At 46.0% G+C, this 19823-nt stretch overlaps 3 protein-coding genes and 1 long non-coding RNA gene across 6 annotated transcripts; 3 read left to right on the top strand and 1 right to left on the bottom strand.

Annotated features, from left to right (window-relative positions):
- Nucleotides 1–50: 50 nt before the first annotated feature.
- On the top strand, nt 51–4629 carry cnot11 (CCR4-NOT transcription complex, subunit 11). The gene is made up of 7 exons (XM_058081327.1): nt 51–702; nt 1040–1204; nt 2355–2507; nt 2617–2819; nt 2884–3086; nt 4079–4175; nt 4279–4629. The coding sequence occupies exons 1-7, from the start codon at nt 384–386 to the stop codon at nt 4474–4476; spliced, it is 1338 nt and encodes a 445-aa protein (XP_057937310.1). The 5' UTR covers nt 51–383; the 3' UTR covers nt 4477–4629.
- LOC131135465 (uncharacterized) lies at nt 3677–14085 on the bottom strand. 2 transcript variants are annotated; one of them, XR_009131598.1, is made up of 6 exons: nt 13954–14085; nt 12846–12882; nt 9755–9835; nt 6201–6280; nt 5065–5179; nt 3677–4144 (listed from the first exon to the last, which is right to left on the bottom strand). It is a non-coding gene; the product is annotated as an uncharacterized LOC131135465 (long non-coding RNA). The 2 variants fall into 2 exon arrangements; XR_009131597.1 differs by having other exon boundaries at nt 12846–12879; nt 13954–14075.
- On the top strand, nt 4782–13267 carry LOC131135460 (uncharacterized). Of its 2 annotated transcripts, XM_058081321.1 has the most exons (19): nt 4782–5047; nt 7141–7201; nt 7333–7415; nt 7871–8101; nt 8181–8252; nt 8327–8429; nt 9781–9883; nt 9976–10210; nt 10567–10741; nt 10824–10926; nt 11017–11079; nt 11141–11340; nt 11475–11612; nt 11685–11869; nt 11980–12134; nt 12231–12476; nt 12575–12734; nt 12867–12995; nt 13164–13267. In XM_058081321.1, exons 2-18 carry the CDS (start codon nt 7156–7158, stop codon nt 12960–12962), a joined length of 2394 nt encoding a protein of 797 aa, XP_057937304.1. In that variant the 5' UTR covers nt 4782–5047; nt 7141–7155; the 3' UTR covers nt 12963–12995; nt 13164–13267. The 2 variants fall into 2 exon arrangements, with proteins under 2 accessions (XP_057937304.1, XP_057937303.1); XM_058081320.1 differs by having other exon boundaries at nt 11475–11869.
- Nucleotides 14086–15341: 1256 nt separating the features above from the next.
- LOC131136060 (uncharacterized) lies at nt 15342–19023 on the top strand. The gene is made up of 6 exons (XM_058082546.1): nt 15342–15477; nt 16413–16512; nt 16597–16709; nt 18031–18085; nt 18147–18248; nt 18331–19023. The coding sequence occupies exons 1-6, from the start codon at nt 15455–15457 to the stop codon at nt 18862–18864; spliced, it is 927 nt and encodes a 308-aa protein (XP_057938529.1). The 5' UTR covers nt 15342–15454; the 3' UTR covers nt 18865–19023.
- The last annotated feature ends 800 nt before the right edge of the window (nt 19024–19823 follow it).

The following is a 19823-nucleotide window of genomic DNA, read 5'->3' as shown; positions in this document are numbered from 1 at the left end:
GCACCACTACGGAACATTTGTCAAAACGCTGAACTATATGTCCCATGATGCACTTCACCGGAAACAGTCAAATCGTGATTTAAAACCTACAAGCTCCCCGGCTGTGTTGGGGTTTTCTTTTCGAAAAACCGCGCCAAATAACCCGGACTAGTTGGTGTTTATGGAACTTTAAGGGTCTAAAAAAGCCCCGGAGTGGAACCCTGACAACGACACTTTTACTTCACTATGGCGCCGCTGTTTTCTGTTGGTTAGCGGTGCTAAGCTAACGCATAGCTAGCTAGCTAGCTTGCTAGCTGGCTGCCCTTCGCTTTCCTTGCAGACTTTTACAGACGCCACAACAAACATGAAGGATCTCCGCTAAGTGATCTTCTCCGGGCTCCACCATGACCCTCGCCCCCAAGGAGCTGTCCAACCTGCTGAGCATTATCTCGGAGGAGGCTTGCACCAACACCTTCGAGACCCTCTCCACGCACTTCCACCACTACTTCGGCAAGGCGGAGCACTTCCGCGTGGGCTCGGCGCTGGTCATGCTCCTGCAGCAGCCCGACCTGCTGCCCAGCTCCCCGCAGCGGCTGACGGCTCTCTACCTGCTGTGGGAGATGTACCGCACCGAGCCGCTGGCCGCCAACCCCTTCGCCGCCGTGTTCGCGCACCTGCTCAACCCCGCGCCCGCCGGGCACGAGCACGAGAAGGTGCTCTCAGGTCGGTGCGCGTGCACGGGGAAACCGCTTTCATTGTCTTTAATTCAAACCGAAGCGTGCTCGTCATGCACGACTCGGCTTTTGCCTCCATTTCAACAGTTAAAAGCTAGTTTGGATAAAAAATAAACATGAAGTACGGGAAACATAAGGATCATTACGGTAATATGGAATTCCTGGAAATTTAAGGAGTGATAAGGTATGAACATATAAGGAGGAAAAAAATATGAAGATGCTAAAATGATGCTAACCTCTATCAGTCCTAATCCAAAGCCTACACATTAGTGTACCTAATCAAGTGGCTCCAAGAAGACGTTTGTTTGTTTGTGTCATGTGACCAGGCTTCCTGCCGCCCATCACCCTACCCGAGAAGTTCTTCCTGTCCCAGCTGATGTTGGCGCCGGCCAGAGACCTCTTCAAGAAGACGCCTCGCCAAGTGTCCTGCATGGACATCAGCAGCATGCCGCAGTCCATCGACATCAGCGGGCTGCAGCTCGCCCTCGCAGGTCTCTCTCTCTCTCTCTCTCCGCCAACCGCCTGATCATGGTGTTCGCCTGAACGTGGCATTCGCCTGAACGTGGCGTTCGCCTGACCTGAACGCGGCGTTCGCCTGACCTGAACGCGGCGTTCGCCTGGCCTGAACGCGGCGTTCGCCTGGCCTGAACGCGGCGTTCGCCTGGCCTGAACGCGGCGTTCGCCTGGCCTGAACGCGGCGTTCGCCTGGCCTGAACGCGGCGTTCGCCTGGCCTGAACGCGGCGTTCGCCTGGCCTGAACGCGGCGTTCGCCTGGCCTGAACGCGCCTGAACGCGCCTGGCCTGAACGCGGCGTTCGCCTGGCCTGAACGCGGCGTTCGCCTGGCCTGAACGCGGCGTTCGCCTGGCCTGAACGCGGCGTTCGCCTGGCCTGAACGCGGCGTTCGCCTGGCCTGAACGCGCCTGAACGCGCCTGGCCTGAACGCGCCTGAACGCGCCTGGCCTGAACGCGCCTGAACGCGCCTGGCCTGAACGCGGCGTTCGCCTGGCCTGAACGCGGCGTTCGCCTGGCCTGAACGCGGCGTTCGCCTGGCCTGAACGCGGCGTTCGCCTGGCCTGAACGCGGCGTTCGCCTGGCCTGAACGCGGCGTTCGCCTGGCCTGAACGCGGCGTTCGCCTGTGCCTGAACGCGGCGTTCGCCTGTGCCTGAACGCGGCGTTCGCCTGTGCCTGAACGCGGCGTTCGCCTGTGCCTGAACGCGGCGTTCGCCTGTGCCTGAACGCGGCGTTCGCCTGTGCCTGAACGCGGCGTTCGCCTGTGCCTGAACGCGGCGTTCGCCTGTGCCTGAACGCGGCGTTCGCCTGTGCCTGAACGCGGCGTTCGCCTGTGCCTGAACGCGGCGTTCGCCTGTGCCTGAACGCGGCGTTCGCCTGTGCCTGAACGCGGCGTTCGCCTGTGCCTGAACGCGGCGTTCGCCTGTGCCTGAACGCGGCGTTCGCCTGTGCCTGAACGCGGCGTTCGCCTGTGCCTGAACGCGGCGTTCGCCTGTGCCTGAACGCGGCGTTCGCCTGTGCCTGAACGCGGCGTTCGCCTGTGCCTGAACGCGGCGTTCGCCTGTGCCTGAACGCGGCGTTCGCCTGTGCCTGAACGCGGCGTTCGCCTGCCGTGTTTCTGCTCCTGCAGAGCGCCAGTCCGAGTTGCCCACCCAGAGCAAAGCCGGCTTCCCCAGCATCCTCAACGATCCCGACCCGGACTCGTCCAACTCCGGCTTTGACAGCTCGGTGGCCAATCAGATCATCGAGTCGCTGGTGACGGGGCCCCGCCCACCATTGGAGAGTGAGTACATAGTACACTTCAGTACAGTAAGCGTGCTGTGTACTAAGTGTGTACTTAGTGGTGCACTTGGTGGACCACGTGACGTCCTCAAGCGTGTCGTAACCCGCAGGTCACTTTCGCCCCGAGTTCATCCGCCCTCCGCCGCCTCTCCACGCGTGCGAGGACGAGCTGGCGTGGCTCAACCCCACCGAACCGGACCACGCCGTCCAGTGGGACCGCTCCATGTGTGTGAAGAACAGCACGGGCGTGGAGATCAAACGCATCATGTCCAAGGCCTTCAAGAGTCCGCTCTCGGCACAGCAGCAGTCGCAGGTGAGCATGACCCGCCCCCGTCCCAAAACGCCGAATGACTCGTCTCCTCTCTGCCGCCCTCTAGCTGCTGGCCGAGCTGGAGAAGGACCCCAAGTTGGTGTACCACATCGGGCTGTCCCCGTCCAAGCTGCCCGACCTGGTGGAGAACAACCCCCTGGTGGCCATCGAGATGCTCCTCAAGCTGATGCAGAGCAGCCAGATCACCGAGTACTTCTCCGTGCTCGTCAACATGGACATGTCGCTGCACTCCATGGAGGTCGTCAACCGGTAGGCCGCCATCTTGTTCTGATCTTCGTCTCTCTCGTGTCATTTTCCTTCCCCTAAAGCGCTGGGTATCCATTGTTTAATGTCATGGTAGGGGAGGTCAAAGTGTGGGGCCGCATACTGAAAAGTGACAGGAAGCAAGGGGCCGCTTGGCATCACAGCTTTGGCTGAAAAAGCCTTTCATTAACGGGAACTTTCGTTTTCCTCTATTTTCACATTTAAAAAATGTATTTTTACAGATAATTCCACTTTCTTTCTTGCATTTTATTTTCATAATATTATGACTGTATTCTCATAATTTTATCACTTTTTCCCTTAAAGTAATTTCCCCCAAATTATTACTTTTATTTAGTTTTTTCTCATAATAGTGTGACTATTGTGGAAATTTTTTTTGTCATATTTATATTTGAATTCTACTGAAATTAGTTTTCCCTCACATTTTTTTTTTCTCTAAATATTTTGACTTAATTCTTGTAAAATTACAACTTTTTTTTACAAAAATATTCCAATTATTTCAACTTTGTTCATATAATTTTGGTCTGGTAATTGTGACTTTAATAATACATAATACTCATAAGATCTCATAAGATTTTAACTTTTTCCGTGACATAATTTCACCCAAATTACTAATTTTTAATGTCTTGTAATATACAACAATATACAAATACAACTTAAGAAAAAAATAACAAATGTAATATTTAAATATTGTACTACTAAAATTGTTATTTTTCCACATATTATGATTTTATTTTTGTAAAATTCTGACTTTTTTTAGATGACATTTCTCTCATAAAATAGGACTTTATTTGCCGTTTTTTTAAATCCATTTTAGTTAAAATCCATTTTTAAGAACGTGGCCCGTTGCCACACTTTGGACACCCGTGCTCTAAGGCGTATTAACACTGAAATCATCTCTTCCAATGGCCATCATTTATGCTTTAAGTATAACTGTGTATATGGTCACATGACCTTGTCCCCCCTCCCTCCCCCCCAAGCCTGACCACGGCGGTGGACCTGCCCCCAGAGTTCATCCACCTGTACATCTCCAACTGCATCTCCACCTGTGAGCAGATTAAGGACAAGTACATGCAGGTTAGCATCCTGATGCTGGGGGGGGGGGGGGGGGGGGGGTTGAAGGTCAGAACGGATCTGAGCGTGTGTGACCTCACTGTTGTTGCTCCTCCACCCTCCCAAGAACCGCCTGGTGCGCCTGGTGTGCGTCTTCCTGCAGTCCCTGATCAGGAACAAGATCATCAACGTTCAGGACCTGTTCATCGAGGTCCAGGCCTTCTGCATCGAGTTCAGTCGCATACGCGAGGCGGCCGGACTCTTCCGCCTGCTCAAGAGCCTCGACACCGGCGACAACCCCGGCGACGCCAAGCCTGCCAAATAATGACGCGGCGCTGAAAGGGCGGGGCTTAGAGCGCCATTGTAAATATCTTCGGATTCCTCCTGGCGATGAACTTGGAGCATGACTCGGCATCTCTGTGGTCGGCTCCTCCGGACTTTACCACTGATAATAAACTTTTTGTGTTGGTAACTAAAACTTGGCTTTTTCTTCTGGTCCGGGTTAGATTCAGGCTGGTCAGGTAATCCGGTGGGATCTTGTTTGGACTCTAAACAAGTTGGTGTCGCCATCTTTTGACACATCCAATATGGCGGCGACGTCAACACACAGAAAAAAGAAAGCTGCGTGTTCATCCACGTTGAAAGGAAGTGCCAACTTCGCCAAAGTCACCAAGACACTCAGGAAGGACTCGTAGTCTCCCCCCCCCCCCCAGTTTGGCTCATGGTGTAACAACAGAACTGACTCAACCAGCTGAAACCGTTCATGAACTTCTCAAGTTCTTGAGATATTTGAGGAATGGTGAGGCGATGCGGCAGGAAGATGACAGCAGACAGACAGTGACGCCGAGCCCAGAGATGATCTGGACTCGTTGAAGGCAACATCCAGCTGAGAGACGGTAAGTGGAGATCTCACCTCCTTTGTTTTCGTACGCCTCAAGTTGATGTAGAAGGGAAGCGTTCGTGTTGATGCTCCATTATTCTCACGGATGAACCAATGCCGATCAGGAGTCATAGAACGGTCCAACATCCTTAGCAAGAAGAAAGTTGAATTAAAAAAAAAGTCATTTTATGAAAATAAAGTCAAAATATTAGAAGAAAAAGGTTGTATTCTAATAAAATATAACAAATAATTTATGATAATACATATAATACAGGGTCAGGAAAAATGATCTGACACTTGTAGGTTAAATAAAAGGCAAATAAAGTAAAGTAACAAAAAAGTGTTTATTTTCGAAAAGTACACTACAAAAATGACAAAAATCAGTTGTGGCGGTGCGAGGTCGGCCGGTTGATTTTGGTTTCAATGCGGCTCCGGTATCTCTGAAGTTGGTAACCAATACCCAGATGGCGTTTCCAGCTGCTACGGGATCATGTCGACCGAGATTGAAGCACAAACGGAACGCTCGTTGTGTCGCAGTTACAGATTGGTTTGTTTTCATAAACGTTTCCACAATGATAGCGCCATGCTCACGGGTTCATGGCAGCAACTGAATAAGAAACCAAAAATAAATGGCATATGTACTTTTTGAAAATATAAATAATTTTTTGTTACTTTACTTTATTTGCCTTTTATTTAACCTACAAACGTGTCAGATCATTTTGCCTGACCATGTATTATGACAAACAATAATTACATAATAAATAAAAAAAAAACATAATGAAGAAACGATAATGTATATGAGATGAAACATGAAATATCCATCGTATATGCCTATCCTAAGGTATGCTGGAGCCTATCCCAGCTGTCTTTCAGCCAGCCGATACATATATTATTTACAATACATATACATATAAAGATACATATAAATACATACGGTAGTTAGAAAATGAAAAAAAAAAACACACAAAAAGAATAAAAATCAGTCGTAATTTTCAGAGAATTAAGTTAAAAATTATTAAAATTTAAAAATATATATACTTTGGTGAAATACCAGGAATTCTGGGCCCCGTGAAAATAAATTCACGTTGCCCAAATAGGTCATTATTTTCAATAATGAAAATTATTTTTATTATTACTATTAAATTATCATTATTATTTTCAATAATTACCTATTTCGGGCCCCTGGCAGTCGAGGGGGCGGGGGGCTTGGGATGGTCCTAACGGTCCCCCTCGGCCAACGGCAGCCATCCTAGATAAAATGATACACCACATCCTGTTTATTATTTGTTGCTATTATTTTGGTATGCAGTTACATGACAAAAAGGAACCGACCGGTTCCAACAGGCTCGGTGCAAACCTGCAATCATGGAATACCGTTGCACACCTACTAATTATATTTTGACGATGTCATAATTGGAAGACGGGCGGAATGCAGTCCAACCAGCGTGGATAAGTACGGGGACCTTAAATGTCAACAATGCCAACAATGCCGAGGTAGGGGCCACTTTCCTTCCAACTTCCTTCCAAATGGACTTTTTGGGGCCCAACATTTCATCAACCACCTCTGGGTCCCTGGAATTGGTTTTACACGATCGTCTTAGCGTCCACTGGAGCCCCAAACTTCATAACATACACTTTTGTCCAGCTTTCAAATTTCAAGCAAAATAATACATCTGATAAGAAGGTTTTGCGCGGGGTGCTGGAGCCTATCCCAGCTGTCTTCGGGCGAGAGGCGGCCAGCCAATCACAGGGCACATATAGTCAAACAACCATTCACACTCACATTCATACCTATGGACAATTTGGAGTGGCCAATTAGCCTAGCATGTTTTTGGAATGTGGGAGGAAACCGGAGTACCCGGAGAAAACCCACGCATGCACGGGGAGAACATGCAAATTCCACACAGAGGGTGGAATTGAACTCGGGTCTCCTAGCTGTGAGGCTATCAAAGTAGCCAAAAGGGTTTGGACACTCCTGCACTAGAAGCAACATGATAGCAGCGTCAAGCAGACATCTTTGTTGTTTACATTATTCACTACTTGGTGTCAAAAAAGGTGAAAGGTCAAATCGGGACCACATGAAGGTCAAGTGTGTCAAATGTCTTGCAGGTCTTGGTCACCAACATGCGCCTCCTGCTGGTCTTTGTGGCTGCACTCAGTCAGCTCCCAGGTAAGAACACACCTTTCTCCTCACAGATTAGCTAGCGATAATAGTGTTTTGCTAACGTTAATGCACAACATGGCTCCTGTTGGGCCCAGCAACCTCACTAACATGTTTCGTCTTTGTCTCCGCTTGGACAGGCCGACGTGCTGCATTCAGTGTCAAACAGTCCATTACGAGATGTCCCATTCGCTATTATGGAGAACTCTACATCAATATATATGTAAGCAAAATGGCGGCTTGCTTCTGGAACGGGGACCCCCAACCGTCAGTCCGTGGGATATAAACCTTGCAATCAAACCTACACTCCGTGTTCCCAGCGAGACGTGACTCAGATCAAAACATAGCTAATAATTAGCATCCGCTAATTAATCCTCCAATTCACTTCCTGGATCTGAACTGTGAGCACCATGGCAACTGTACTAAATCGAAATATTGTAGTAAGAACGTAGAAAATATTGTAATACATATAGTGTTTAACATTATTAGAGCCCTCTAGACATAGAATAACACCCCTATAGTCACCTTTACACTCCTATTTTATCAGAGAAAAGAAGATATAAATAAATCACAGGACAGGAAGTGGATTCAGAAAGGTTGGGGACCACCGTTTTTAGAGCGTCACCGTAGTAACGCCGACATTTACGCCGACATTGACATACTCATTGGCTTGAACAGGTGAACGTCACAAACGGCACAACGGCAGCTTGTTTCAAAGGTTACTACGGCCAGACGGCCGACAACGACTGTGTTGTTGCACGCCTGCGACAAGGCAACCAGGGGCCGGTGGACATCGGTAACCTCTTAAGGGAACCCCCCGACTCCCCCGCTCATCTGGCGCTGCCGCAACTCACCGGGACGTCCACGTGCTACACAAGAATGAGGATAAGACAAGACGGGACGCCGATTGTGAGTACACTTCCGGTTTGTCAACATCCCGGAAGTTTCTGGAGCCAAATCGGATAAATCGTTTACTCTCATCCGTCAGTTCAATATCCTCTTTCGGACGTTTGGGGAACAGCAAGTTGCACGCTTCAGGATCCATCGAGACATAGACTCGGTGAGTACATGGGCGGGCGGGGCTCCTTTGGCTTCATGGTGTGGCTACCATGCTCAGCGGTTTGATTCCTGCAGGACTCTAAAGCCACTGCCATGGTCGACGGGAAAGAAGTGGCCGTCTGGGATATTACGCAATCACGGGATATCTTCAAGGACATCAGCGGCTGCAGACACTCGGGTTAGTGAAAGCACGGCCATAAAGTACTCATACTGGACATACTGGTTATTGGCTTCTTACATACTGGTATTGTCTCCGTTACCGATACTAATATCAACCAATCCCGATCAATAGCCACGTATACATGGACCCAAATATTCCAATTGCCCTGGACTGGTGGCCAGCCAATCACAGGGCACATATAGACAAACAACCATTCACACTCACATTCATACCTATGGACAATTTGGAGTCGCTAATTAACCTAGCGTGTTTTTGGAATGTGGGAGGAAACCGGAGTACCCGGAGAAAACCCACGCATGCACGGGGAGAACATGCAAACTCCACACAGAGATGGCCGAGGATGGAATTGAACTCGGGTCTTATCATTGAAATATGTTTCTTTAAAAAACTGCTCCAAAAATCCTGTACAATTACCATGCAATAACCCGTGCAATAAACCATGCAATGACCCGTGCAATAAACCATGCAATAAATCATGCAAAAAAACTTGCAATAAACCATGCAATAACCCGTGCAATAAACCATGCAATAAATCATGCAAAAAAACTTGCAATAAACCATGCAATGACCCGTGCAATAAACCATGCAATAAATCATGCAAAAAAACTTGCAATAAACCATGCAATAACCCGTGCAATAAACCATGCAATAAATCATGCAAAAAAACTTGCAATAAACCATGCAATAAATCATGCAAAAAAACTTGCAATAAACCATGCAATAAAACATGCAATAACCTGTGCAATAAACCATGTCTCCTAGCTGTGAGGTCTGCGCGCTAACCACACGACCACCGCGCAGCCCCCAGTTTCTATTAAAAAAGAAAATATCTATATAAAAAATTCCCGAGTTTAATTCTAAAATATTAGCAACATTGAATTTGATCTTTTCCTGGTTAACTTTATCCCGGGTGCGTTCTTTCAGCGCATGCCCAGATATGACGTAACGCGCAGCTCGAGACATTCTTCGGTTTTAAAAATGGAGGCGAGCGATCGGCACTGGACTGCTAAGGAAAGTTTGTTTTTGAACTAAATTCAAGACTGGACGAAGGAAAAACCGGCAATACGGAGTTATTCCAACAAGTGGAAGAAAAACTCCGGGAAGTCGGTATCACGTGATGTTGATGTTTAGGTTTTACTGGGCATGCCCCATTGACTATTCTGTTTGATTATAGTAGACCAGATATTGGACTATCCTTTATCCTTTTCCATGTATACCATTGTTTTCGGAAAGGTCATTCGGAAAGAGAAATACTCATGTAAACGTGGCTAATGTTGCTCACATGCTCGGTCCAAATTCGGCAGCCATCATGAAGGTGTTACCTTGTAACATTCCAGTTGTTTTTCAGGCGTCTTCTACCTCCCCAACACGGTGGCTTGCGACCACCAAGGCACCCACGTGTCCTGCAACGGAACAGCAAACCTTAAGGCGATTCCTCAATACAACAACATGTAAACACTTCCTTTATTTAACCAGGATAGACCACGATGCTCCCCTGCTGATGCTAGCACCTTCACGCTCCATCACGCTCCATCTCTGTTAGGTGCGTGAATGAGGCCGTATGCACCGTGACCGCGTCCACCGTCATTGATCACCATGGCAACACTACCTCAGTGGACGATCGATGTGCCTACACTCTGTTGTCGGAGTCAGGCGTCCGGGTGGTGGGCGTCTTTCAGGAGCGCCGTCGGAAAGACGTGATGTTTTTGGACCGCATCGTCATTCATCTCGATGATCCAGATGTTGACATCCACCTGGGACAAGGTGGGAGGGTTGAGGTGAGGTTCCTGCGGACTCCTTCATTGACAGGGTCGTAGTTCAGATGCTCCAACAAGGTCTTTCTCACACTTCTGAACGGGATCTATACCAACTTAGGGTCCAACGCAGAACCCAGCAGATACGGTCTTCACTTAGCACCACGTATTTAGTGAAGGATAGTCCTGATGAACATTTTGTCACATAGCCAGTGAAGAGCTCATGGGTCGGCCACCTTCGAACGATCCGTTGAGTTAAGGATGATGTCAGCATGGGAAGAAAGCAGACCCTGAATCGGGACTCCCAAAGTAGTTGGACGAGAGGATCTCGAGTGAGTCGAGCAGATGATCCATCGTCTGATGTCCTTTCTGTGACGCAGGCCAACGACACCAAGCTGAACCTCAGCAGTACACCCGAGGAGCATCACGGCGTGGACTTTCTTAAGGATGAAACTGGAGTGAGCGCCAACGTGTCCCACTCCAACTACTCCACCTTGATCTTCTTTGATGGATACACGGTTCAAATCCACACCACGCATCCGTGGATGCCGAAAGGTTTCTCGTCACATCGTTTTGCTACTCCTGCTTTGTCAGTTTGGACTTCATCAAGTGATGTTCTCTGCTTGAAACCGTCTAGGATCAAATGAGTCAATGGCCCTCCTTGAGAACCTGGGCGGTTGGTGCAGCAACGCTAGCATGGATTCAACTGACGTGAAGTCGTCGGATTCCAGCTCTGAGGGGTGAGGCCTCGTACGGACGCAAATATCCTGCATACCAGATCTTTTTCTGAGAAACCCTCTCCAACGTCTATTCCTCTCGTCTCCGCCCAGCTGCGAGATGCGCTTCAACGACACGACTGACAGCAGCATCAACTGCACCGCCATCAACGACCGGTGAGCAGACACACGACTGGGCGCTCCTCCTCCACCCGAGCTTGATCTTTACATCCAACAGCTGTGAACTCCTGAGAGGATGGCACTTCAGCGACTGCCATGACGACATCGATCCCGAGGCCTACATCGCGGCCTGCAACAACACGCTGTGCCGATACCCCGATGTGGATGGTCTGATGTGCCAGTTTCTGGAGGCCTACACCAAAGCCTGCAGTCTGAGGAACCACAATGTGGTGCCATGGAGGTCAACGGCCAACTGCTGTAAGGTCACATGTTCATCAACTTAATAAGTCAAGTCGCTCGTGATTAGTCGATACTACGGACCTGACTATTAATAAAATACACAAACTATACATGAAGATAATAATAATAATAATAATAACGCAAACAAACAGTTCCAGTGACCACTCAGGCTTTCTGTAACGACACCCTGTGCGTGGACCATGAGTTCTGTGCTGAAGGTCTCGGTGGTGGCATCAGATGCTTCTGTCGAGCCATTTTTGTTTCCGACTACAGATCCAACAACTCCTTGGGTAAGAGCAGCGAGTGGAGCATGGTCAGTGAGGACCACCAAACAGATCGATCAATGTCCTTGGTTTGTTCAGGTCAACCGGTGGTCTGCAGTCCAAACTCTGCTTCAATGACTCTGCTGGGTTGCCTCCTGGAGGAAATAGATGTCGACTATTCTGACGTACATCTCCTTGACGACTCCTGCAGAGGCGACCGAGACACGGAGCACATGGTGACCTTCCGATTCAACCAGAGCAACGCCTGCGGCGTGGAGGTGACGGTGTGTATCCCCGATCTTCTAGCTGACTTTCACTCATTAAGACGGTGCTCAGGATGAAGCCATCTTCTCAGAAACACAGTAACACTGTTTGAATCCCTCGGACCTGGCAGGCCAACAAGAGCCACGTGGTTTATAAGAACAACTTCACCATAGAAGGTGCCACCAGCGATGTCATCGATCGTTTTGATCAGTTTGAAACTTTGGACTTCTCCTGCTTCAGCGGCCAACCTGCCATCCAGAGCATGGCCTTCAAGATCAGAGCCAAGTGAGTCCTTCAAAAGCTTTGAGGCCGTTACATTGCATCCAAAGTCTTTGGTAGGATCTGACAGTGTTTATGTTCTTGTATCCGTGTCTTCTGCAGTTCCGTGGGCCAGCAGATCGTATCTGGGTCTTGGAACTACAGCGTCAAGATGACCGCCTACAATGATGCGGACCACAAACATGCTCTAACGTCCGACACTGAAATCCAGATGAACCAGACGGTCTTTGTGGAGCTGATGGTTTACGGTCTGTATGACAACCTGGTCAACTTGGTGACTGACTCCTGCTGGGCGACCCCCAAGTCTTCGCCCGCTGGAGCTCTGAGATACAACATGATCACTGACGGGTGAGACAAGATGGCAGCCGGTCTGTGGCCCGACTCTAAGCCAGCAAAGTTCTTGTCCCACATCAACTTATCAGAATAACGTTTCTGTTTGGGGGCAGATGTTCTGCTAACAAGCGCCTCGTGAAGGTGCAGGTCAATGGAAAAGGAACATCCAGCTACTTCTCCTTCCACATGTTCCACTTCTCCGGTCAAGGTCATGGCGTCTACCTGCACTGCCAATTCCATGTGTGTGCCAATCAGAACGTCACCTGTGGCCCGGTACGACTTCCTAAATTCATCACTCAGCCAACAAATTATATGTGAAGACCTCATCCCAACATCTCGGAAACTTCAAGATGAAACCTTGATTTGTATCAGGAAGTCACTTACCAATCAGGCTTTGTCTTCTAGAGCTGTGATGAACCTGCTAAGACAAGAAGACGCAGGTTTGCCAAGTCCGATTATGCTGACCAAGGTCCTGCCCTCATCAGCATGTCCTGGACCTAATTGGACCAGGACTTGGACCAATGGACCAATTAGGTAAGCCATGCGACCAATCAGGTCGGTCAACTCCATCGTGCTTGCTATTAACAATGAAAACAATGCTAATAGCATTCACTGGTGGAAGATCTAATGGCTGCTGAGATGATGGATTTTCTGAGATGGGTCTCCCTGCCTTCATGATTGTTGTTCTGCTTGTCTTCTCAGGTTGTTTCCATGGTGACTCGGACAGCATACTTATATTGTGTGGACCTTTTACAGTGTTTCATTCTTAGTCCTGACCATGTGTAATAATAAAAACAATACTCCAAAAACTTGAAGTCCATCCATCCATCATCTATCCATCCATCCATCCAACCACCCACCCATCCATCCAACCATCCATCCACCCATCCATCCATCCATCATCTATCCATCCATCCAACCACCCACCCATCCAACCATCCATCCACCCACCCATTCATCCATCAAGCCATCCAGCCATCCACCCACCCAACCATCCATCCATCCAGCCATTCACCCACCCACCCATCCATCCATGGATGCATGGAGCAGCGCTCTCAATAGCGAAGTCCAGATTTCCCGACCTCCGAACACCTCGTCCAGTTCTTCTGCAGGGAAATGGAGGCCTTCCCAGGCCGGGCTAGCATGTCAGAGGTCTAGCCTGGGACATCCTCTCTGCTAACGAGATACTGAAGCTAGTTCACGCTCGACATACTTGGTGAAGAAAGCAGGTCCTCCTTGTTGCATGAAGTACAGGACCACATCGATGGAGACACCTCCAGTGCAAAATACGCAAAATAGCGAGAGTTTCAGGGGCACACCATCTTCTGCCCTCGACAACAATACACTCAACGTGTACAATGTAGACTCAGGTAGGCTACACATGCATGTATGAGTCACCAATACACAGAGAAAATACTAAGAAATATGTCATCAAATGTAAATAATATCATAACAATACTACTCATTAGCGTATATCATGACTTTAACTTACACTTTGTGCTTCTTGAAGAGCAAAACAAACAAGGATGGAGGCAGATATATCGTGTCTGTCTTCATCAGGTACCGAATTAACAAAATGGCTGATTCAAATTCGCAACTTTATTGATCAACAGCTGAACACAATTAGGACAACCACCAGAGTTCTTTTGGAAGGTGCCTTCAAACGGTCCTAAGATGATTCTTGTTGTGTACTGTTGGGGTGTCCTGGACCCCCTGGCACATAAATATGTAAATAAATATCCATAAATATCATTTAACAAGAAAACTAATAAAGAAAAAAAATAGCAATACTATTACATATAGTATAAGAAAGTGGAACGTCAGAAGAAAAAGTTGTAATTTTACCAGAATAAGGTTGTAATATTATTTGACATTAAAATAATGTCATTTTAGTAGCATAGAGTTGAAATATTAAATATGAAAAATGGAAAATGAGCCGAGGGGTTAGCATGTTGCCCAAACAGTCTGGAAAATCAGCAAGACCGGGGTTCGAATCTCCGGTATGTGTACCCCGACTCTCGCCCAAAACTGGCTGGGATAGGCTCCAGCATACCTCTGGTATAGAAAAAGTTACGGTGGAACCTTGGTTAGCGTCATTAATTCCTTTCAGAAACTCTTAACTGAGACGGATGCTAACCCAATCACATTGTCCCATAGGAAATAATGTAAATCCAATTAATCTGTTCCAGAAAGCATAAATGTTAGCACAAAACACACGTTTATACTCTGAAACAATTTGATAACAATTTATATAACATATAAACAATAACTCAAAGAGATAAATCTGGTTTATAAAAAAAATATTTTGGTTAAAAAAATATATAAAAATATATAAATTTTGGTTAAAAAAAGAGCAAAGTTCATACTCATAATGCTTTATACCTACTGGCTAACACAAAGCTAACATATAGAACTTCTTGCTTTACAAAATATCAAAGTGACCTTTGTTTCCTTTAGTTTTTCATAGCCCAATAGTCCCTGTCCCATAGTGCCATGTTGGCCCGTGTCATGTAGATATACAGGACTTGGAGACGGAATTGGACCAAGCACTGTGGGGTACCGCACCACCTGATCCGGGTTATTCATTCCTGATACATCCCACGTGTATTTCTGTACATGGCAGGCTAAACAGTACAGGGAAGAGTACAGTTCTCTGTGGTGCTCCCATAACCAAATATTTGAAATGATGCATGATGTGTACCCAAAAAATGGAACTTTTTAAATCCAGTTTTATAAAGAATCCTGGGTCCAAAGTGTATATGATGAGCGTATATAAACTCGTGACCTCAAGGTCACTGGTCTTTAAAAGCAGCACATTTTTCAGTGCGAGATCATCAAGTCATCAAATAATTCAAAGGACATGAAAGACATCTTTGTAACAGACATCTTCAAACTAACTTATGCTGCGTTTCAACCGGCGATCCAGCATAAGCGCAGTCGGGATCCGGCCGGAGCACAAGTCTTGACTTCATCCGCATCGATTCTTTTTCGGAATGGGCTGCTTGTCGTTGATCAGGTACGGATTCTCTTCACGTTATTGATTAGACGCAAAAGCAAGCTTTGTATTTATTATTAGGGACTTTCTAGAGTGTCGTGTGTGCTACATAAACCAAGCGCATTTATAAAGTAGATAGAACCTCATGACGCCGTGCCAGCTTGCAGATTCCTGATTCAATTGTAAAATGGTAGTTGTTTTACTAAGGCTAATCTTAATTAATTCATCTTAATTTATCTAATGCTCCTTCCAGAAGTATCCATATTGTTATTATTCTCATATTGAAGTATTTTTTGGAGGAATAAGCAGTCTGATACATCAATCAACCGCACCAAAACACTTTATTCAAAAAGGGAAAATGTCACAAAGGAAAAAGGTCGCCATAAACCATACCAACGCTGCCACCTAGTGGTCACAAAGAGAAAATAAAAGTGTTTTTGGCAGTAATAATCTTATTTTTCATCACGCTTCATAGTAATGGTAGGTGAATTGAGCCAAATATCAATAACATTGCTACATACAAGCGTCAACACTGTGGAATTTTTCAGTTTTCTTCCATATTTTCACAAACAATTGAATGGATCGATACTAGCACTTGCAGTGTCGCCGTCACGTGAATACAAGAAAACAAAGAATATAGGCCGCCATCTTGTGGCGGTTTATGGCGTTACACTTCAAACTTTGCTCGCGAGAACAGCATCTCCCAACCGCCCGTTTGTGGACTTTACGGTATTTGAACTTTTTTATTGTGAAAATAAACACAAATCCTCTCCGGAGGAGCACAGCTTCCGGTTCTGTCCACAACACTCGGAGTTAATACATCCTTTAGGTGGAAAAGTCAAGCCTTCAAAATAAAATGAAAAAGCACTCCACTAAAATACTATTTTCTAATGCAAATGTTGACAGGAATGAACCACAGCCCCCATCTTACGTGTTTTTGTCCCCCACCCCCGCAGGTCTCTGTTCAATGACGAGATTGACGCAATGCTTGAGAAAATTCTGCAGATGTTACCATCCTCTTTCTCCGTGGAAGAATCCCACTTGTACTCGGCAGAGGTGAGCGAGTCGTGTGCTCGCCACTCTTTTCATGTTGCTCTCTTCACTCTCGATGAAGCATATAAACGATCTTTGTGTTCGCAGAAGATGCTGATGAGGCAGTTTGTACTCATGAAGCAGTGGGATCAAGTTCCCAGGAATGTCTGCGTGGATCACATGAAGCAGTGGATCCTGGCTAAAAGAAGCTTCCGGCAAGAGTTAGTACAAGACACCATTAAAGTAGAAAAAAAAGTAGAGCACGTGATTGCAAAGCATTATTGAATAGCATGATAGCGCTACGTGTATGCATAATGCATATGTTCTTATGAAAATGTAAATAAAAAAATGCTACACGCATGCTAGCGGTAACATGCTAACATCTCACATGATAACACGTTTATATACGTTTATATACGTTTCTACTCTAGAAAAATGGCTAAATGTTACTAAGCTAATGTTAGCATTGTTTACATTAACCAAACGGGTAGAAATGCATGCTACATTAACATGCTAACAACTTGTGTGTTTGTTTATATTCCGGATGAATACCGGTGATGCTTACTTATGGAGATTCGAACCCGAGCCGTCCACTCCTAAGGCCAGAACGCTAAACACTACACCACGGCGGGCTCACAAACATGCTAACACCTCACACTTCACACAATGAAAATGGCTAAAAATGCATGCTAGCGTTAACATACTAACACCTAACATATTAAGTTTCTATACGTTTATACTATATATAAAAACATCTAAAATGTTACTATGCTAATGTTAGCATTGTTGCAACGACTGTCAGTGTTTAATGAAAATTGATACAATACTACCATGCTAACATTTACATAACACTAAATGGTGAGAAATCCATGCTTGTGACAACATGCTAACACCTAACATAAATGTGTTTAAAGAGTTTATACTCATGAAAATGGCTAAAATGTTCATGTGTCAATATTTATAGTGAAAATGGCTAGCCTAAGCCTAGCATGGTATCGCTGAGCGTCAATGTATATATTAATGAAAATGGCAAAAAATGCCACTATGCTAATGTTAGCATGCTAGTGCTAACACGCTAACACTTAATATTTCAAAATGTTTATATCAATGAAAGTGGCTAAAGATGCATGCTAGTTGTAACATGCTAACACTTAATATATAACGAAGTCTGAAAGTGGCTAAAGATGCATGCTAATGCTAACATGCTAACTCTTAATATACCGAAGTGTTTACATCAATGAAAGTGGCTAAAGATGCATGCTAGTGCTAACATGCTAACACCGAACATAACACTATATACGTTTCTACTCATGAAAATGGCTAAACTATGCTAATGTTACATGTAAAACCTAGCATGATAGTGCTGAGTGTCCATGTTTATACTAATGAAAATGGCTACTATGCTAACACGGTGTTTCTGAGTTATAAAAATAGCTAAACATGCTGCTATGCTAAGTTTAGCTTGCAACACGTATGTTGGTAGTGCACAATAACGAGGTGAGATGTTTAACTAAATGAAGTCCACGTTCTTCTCTTCCAAAGGTTCCAGGAAATGAAATCAAGGCCAGATGCCAGGATGGTCAATCTCCTGGAAGTGGTAAGTTTAGAATACTTGGCACAGTTGCCGGCACGTGAAGATGATTGGTTGTTGTGTTCAGGCCTGGATCAGAGCAAGGTTCCAGTGCCTGAACCTGATGGAGAAGGAAGTCTGGGAGGAACTTGATGAGGAGGCACGACTTTCACAGCTGCTAGGGAGGAGGGTGAGGAAATAGTTTTGTGCACTCGCTTCATATTCCGATACAATCCACTCACCCACACCATTTGTCTTTTTCACTCACGAAGGTCACGCTAGAAGGTCTCCAGATGTTCCTCTCAGCCTCATGCCCCACAGCAGAGGAAGATGTGTCTAAGTTCCTGCAGTACCTCTTCAACGAGCTGCTCAACATCAGCAGGAGCAAGATGTTAATGCTGTTCTCCGAGTTCCAGCGCTCCACCGTCCACTTGGTGAGAGAGGTGGTAGAACATGCGGCCAGCGTTTTCCTGGAGGAGCAGGATCCACCCGATGACGGGCACACGGGCCTGGATTCCACTCCGGCGTCTTTGACAAAAAGGGTTGAGGTCGCCAGCGTGGAGATCAGCACGATGCTGGCACGCGCTCTGGCGTCTTGCTCCTGCATCAGTCAGCAGATCGCCGGAGATCGGCTCACGGCCGTCTGCACGTCGGTGGGCGGGAAAATGGCCACAAGCATTCTGACGGGCTTTGCAGAACGCTCTGCTAGCTTCCACCTGCTGGACTACGACCAGAGCTTTTTTACGGCGCGAGACTGCATCTTAAATGCCGTCGAGGACTTGTGCTCCATCGCCACCTCCAAATAGAGATCGGTTCTCCGGTTCTGCTGGTCTGCTTCTAGGAGCAACAGGCCAGCAGTCTGCTCACCTCAAACGTTCCTCGTGATGGACCTTTTCAGTCTTTGTCTTATTTTACAATGTATATGTTTACATATGTTGAATAAAATCGATTCAAAACTCATTTTTATATTGGCAAATATATGAATGTACAGGTAACTATAGGGGTGTTACTTCATTTCTTGAGGGCTCTAATGCTAAAAAATTTTTTTGAATGCAAACATTTTCTATGCTCAACTACAAAAATATTACATTTAAGGATTCCTACTTGGCAGAAATCCAAATGCTCAAAAGTCACTTTATTGCAAATGTTGATCTGAAATCAGAAGGTGGGCTTTATTCTGGATGTGTCAAGGTACGAGCCAACCAACCAAAACCTTTTTTATATTCACAAATATATGAATGTACGGGTAACTATAGGGGTGTTACTTCATTTCTAGAGGGCTCTAATGTAAAAAAAAATTTAATTTTAACAATAGTCACTTTATTGCAAATGTTGATCTGAAATCAGAAGGTGTTTTGAAGGTGGGCTGTATTCTGAATGTGTCAATGTACAAGCCAACCAACCACGACCTTGCTTCATTTTTATAATAGCAAATATATGAATGTACAGGTAACTATAGGGGTGTTACTTGATTTCTAGAGGGCTCTAATGTAAAAAAAAATTGAATATAAAATTTTTTGATGCTCAACTACAAAAATATTACATTTAAGGATTCCTATTTGGCAGAAATTCAAACGCTCACAAGTGATGAAAGTCACTTTATTGCGAATGTTGATCTGAAATCAGAAGGTGGGCTGTATTCTGGATGTGTCAAGGTACAAGCCAACCAACCACAACCTTGCTTCATTTTTATATTCGCAAATATATGAATGTACAGGTAACTATAGGGGTGTTACTTCATTTCTAGAGGGCTCTAATATAAAAA

The sequence above is a fragment of the Doryrhamphus excisus genome, chromosome 9, assembly GCF_030265055.1.
Source record: "Doryrhamphus excisus isolate RoL2022-K1 chromosome 9, RoL_Dexc_1.0, whole genome shotgun sequence".
Taxonomy (NCBI): domain Eukaryota; kingdom Metazoa; phylum Chordata; class Actinopteri; order Syngnathiformes; family Syngnathidae; genus Doryrhamphus; species Doryrhamphus excisus.
This window is presented reverse-complemented; position numbering and strand designations above follow the sequence as displayed.

Bases quoted from the DNA above. Each gene is read 5' to 3' on its own strand.
- LOC131135460 (XM_058081320.1), top strand. From the start codon at position 7,156: ATGCGCCTCCTGCTGGTCTTTGTGGCTGCACTCAGTCAGCTCCCAG. The intron at 7,202-7,332 runs GTAAGAACACAC...CCGCTTGGACAG, and splicing joins TGCACTCAGTCAGCTCCCAG to GCCGACGTGCTGCATTCAGT. The intron at 12,477-12,574 runs GTGAGACAAGAT...GTTTGGGGGCAG, and splicing joins TACAACATGATCACTGACGG to ATGTTCTGCTAACAAGCGCC.
- LOC131136060 (XM_058082546.1), top strand. From the start codon at position 15,455: ATGGGCTGCTTGTCGTTGATCAG. The intron at 15,478-16,412 runs GTACGGATTCTC...CCACCCCCGCAG, and splicing joins GGCTGCTTGTCGTTGATCAG to GTCTCTGTTCAATGACGAGA. The intron at 18,249-18,330 runs GTGAGGAAATAG...TCACTCACGAAG, and splicing joins CACAGCTGCTAGGGAGGAGG to GTCACGCTAGAAGGTCTCCA.
- cnot11 (XM_058081327.1), top strand. From the start codon at position 384: ATGACCCTCGCCCCCAAGGAGCTGTCCAACCTGCTGAGCATTATCTCG. The intron at 1,205-2,354 runs GTCTCTCTCTCT...CTGCTCCTGCAG, and splicing joins GCTGCAGCTCGCCCTCGCAG to AGCGCCAGTCCGAGTTGCCC. The intron at 3,087-4,078 runs GTAGGCCGCCAT...CTCCCCCCCAAG, and splicing joins TCCATGGAGGTCGTCAACCG to CCTGACCACGGCGGTGGACC.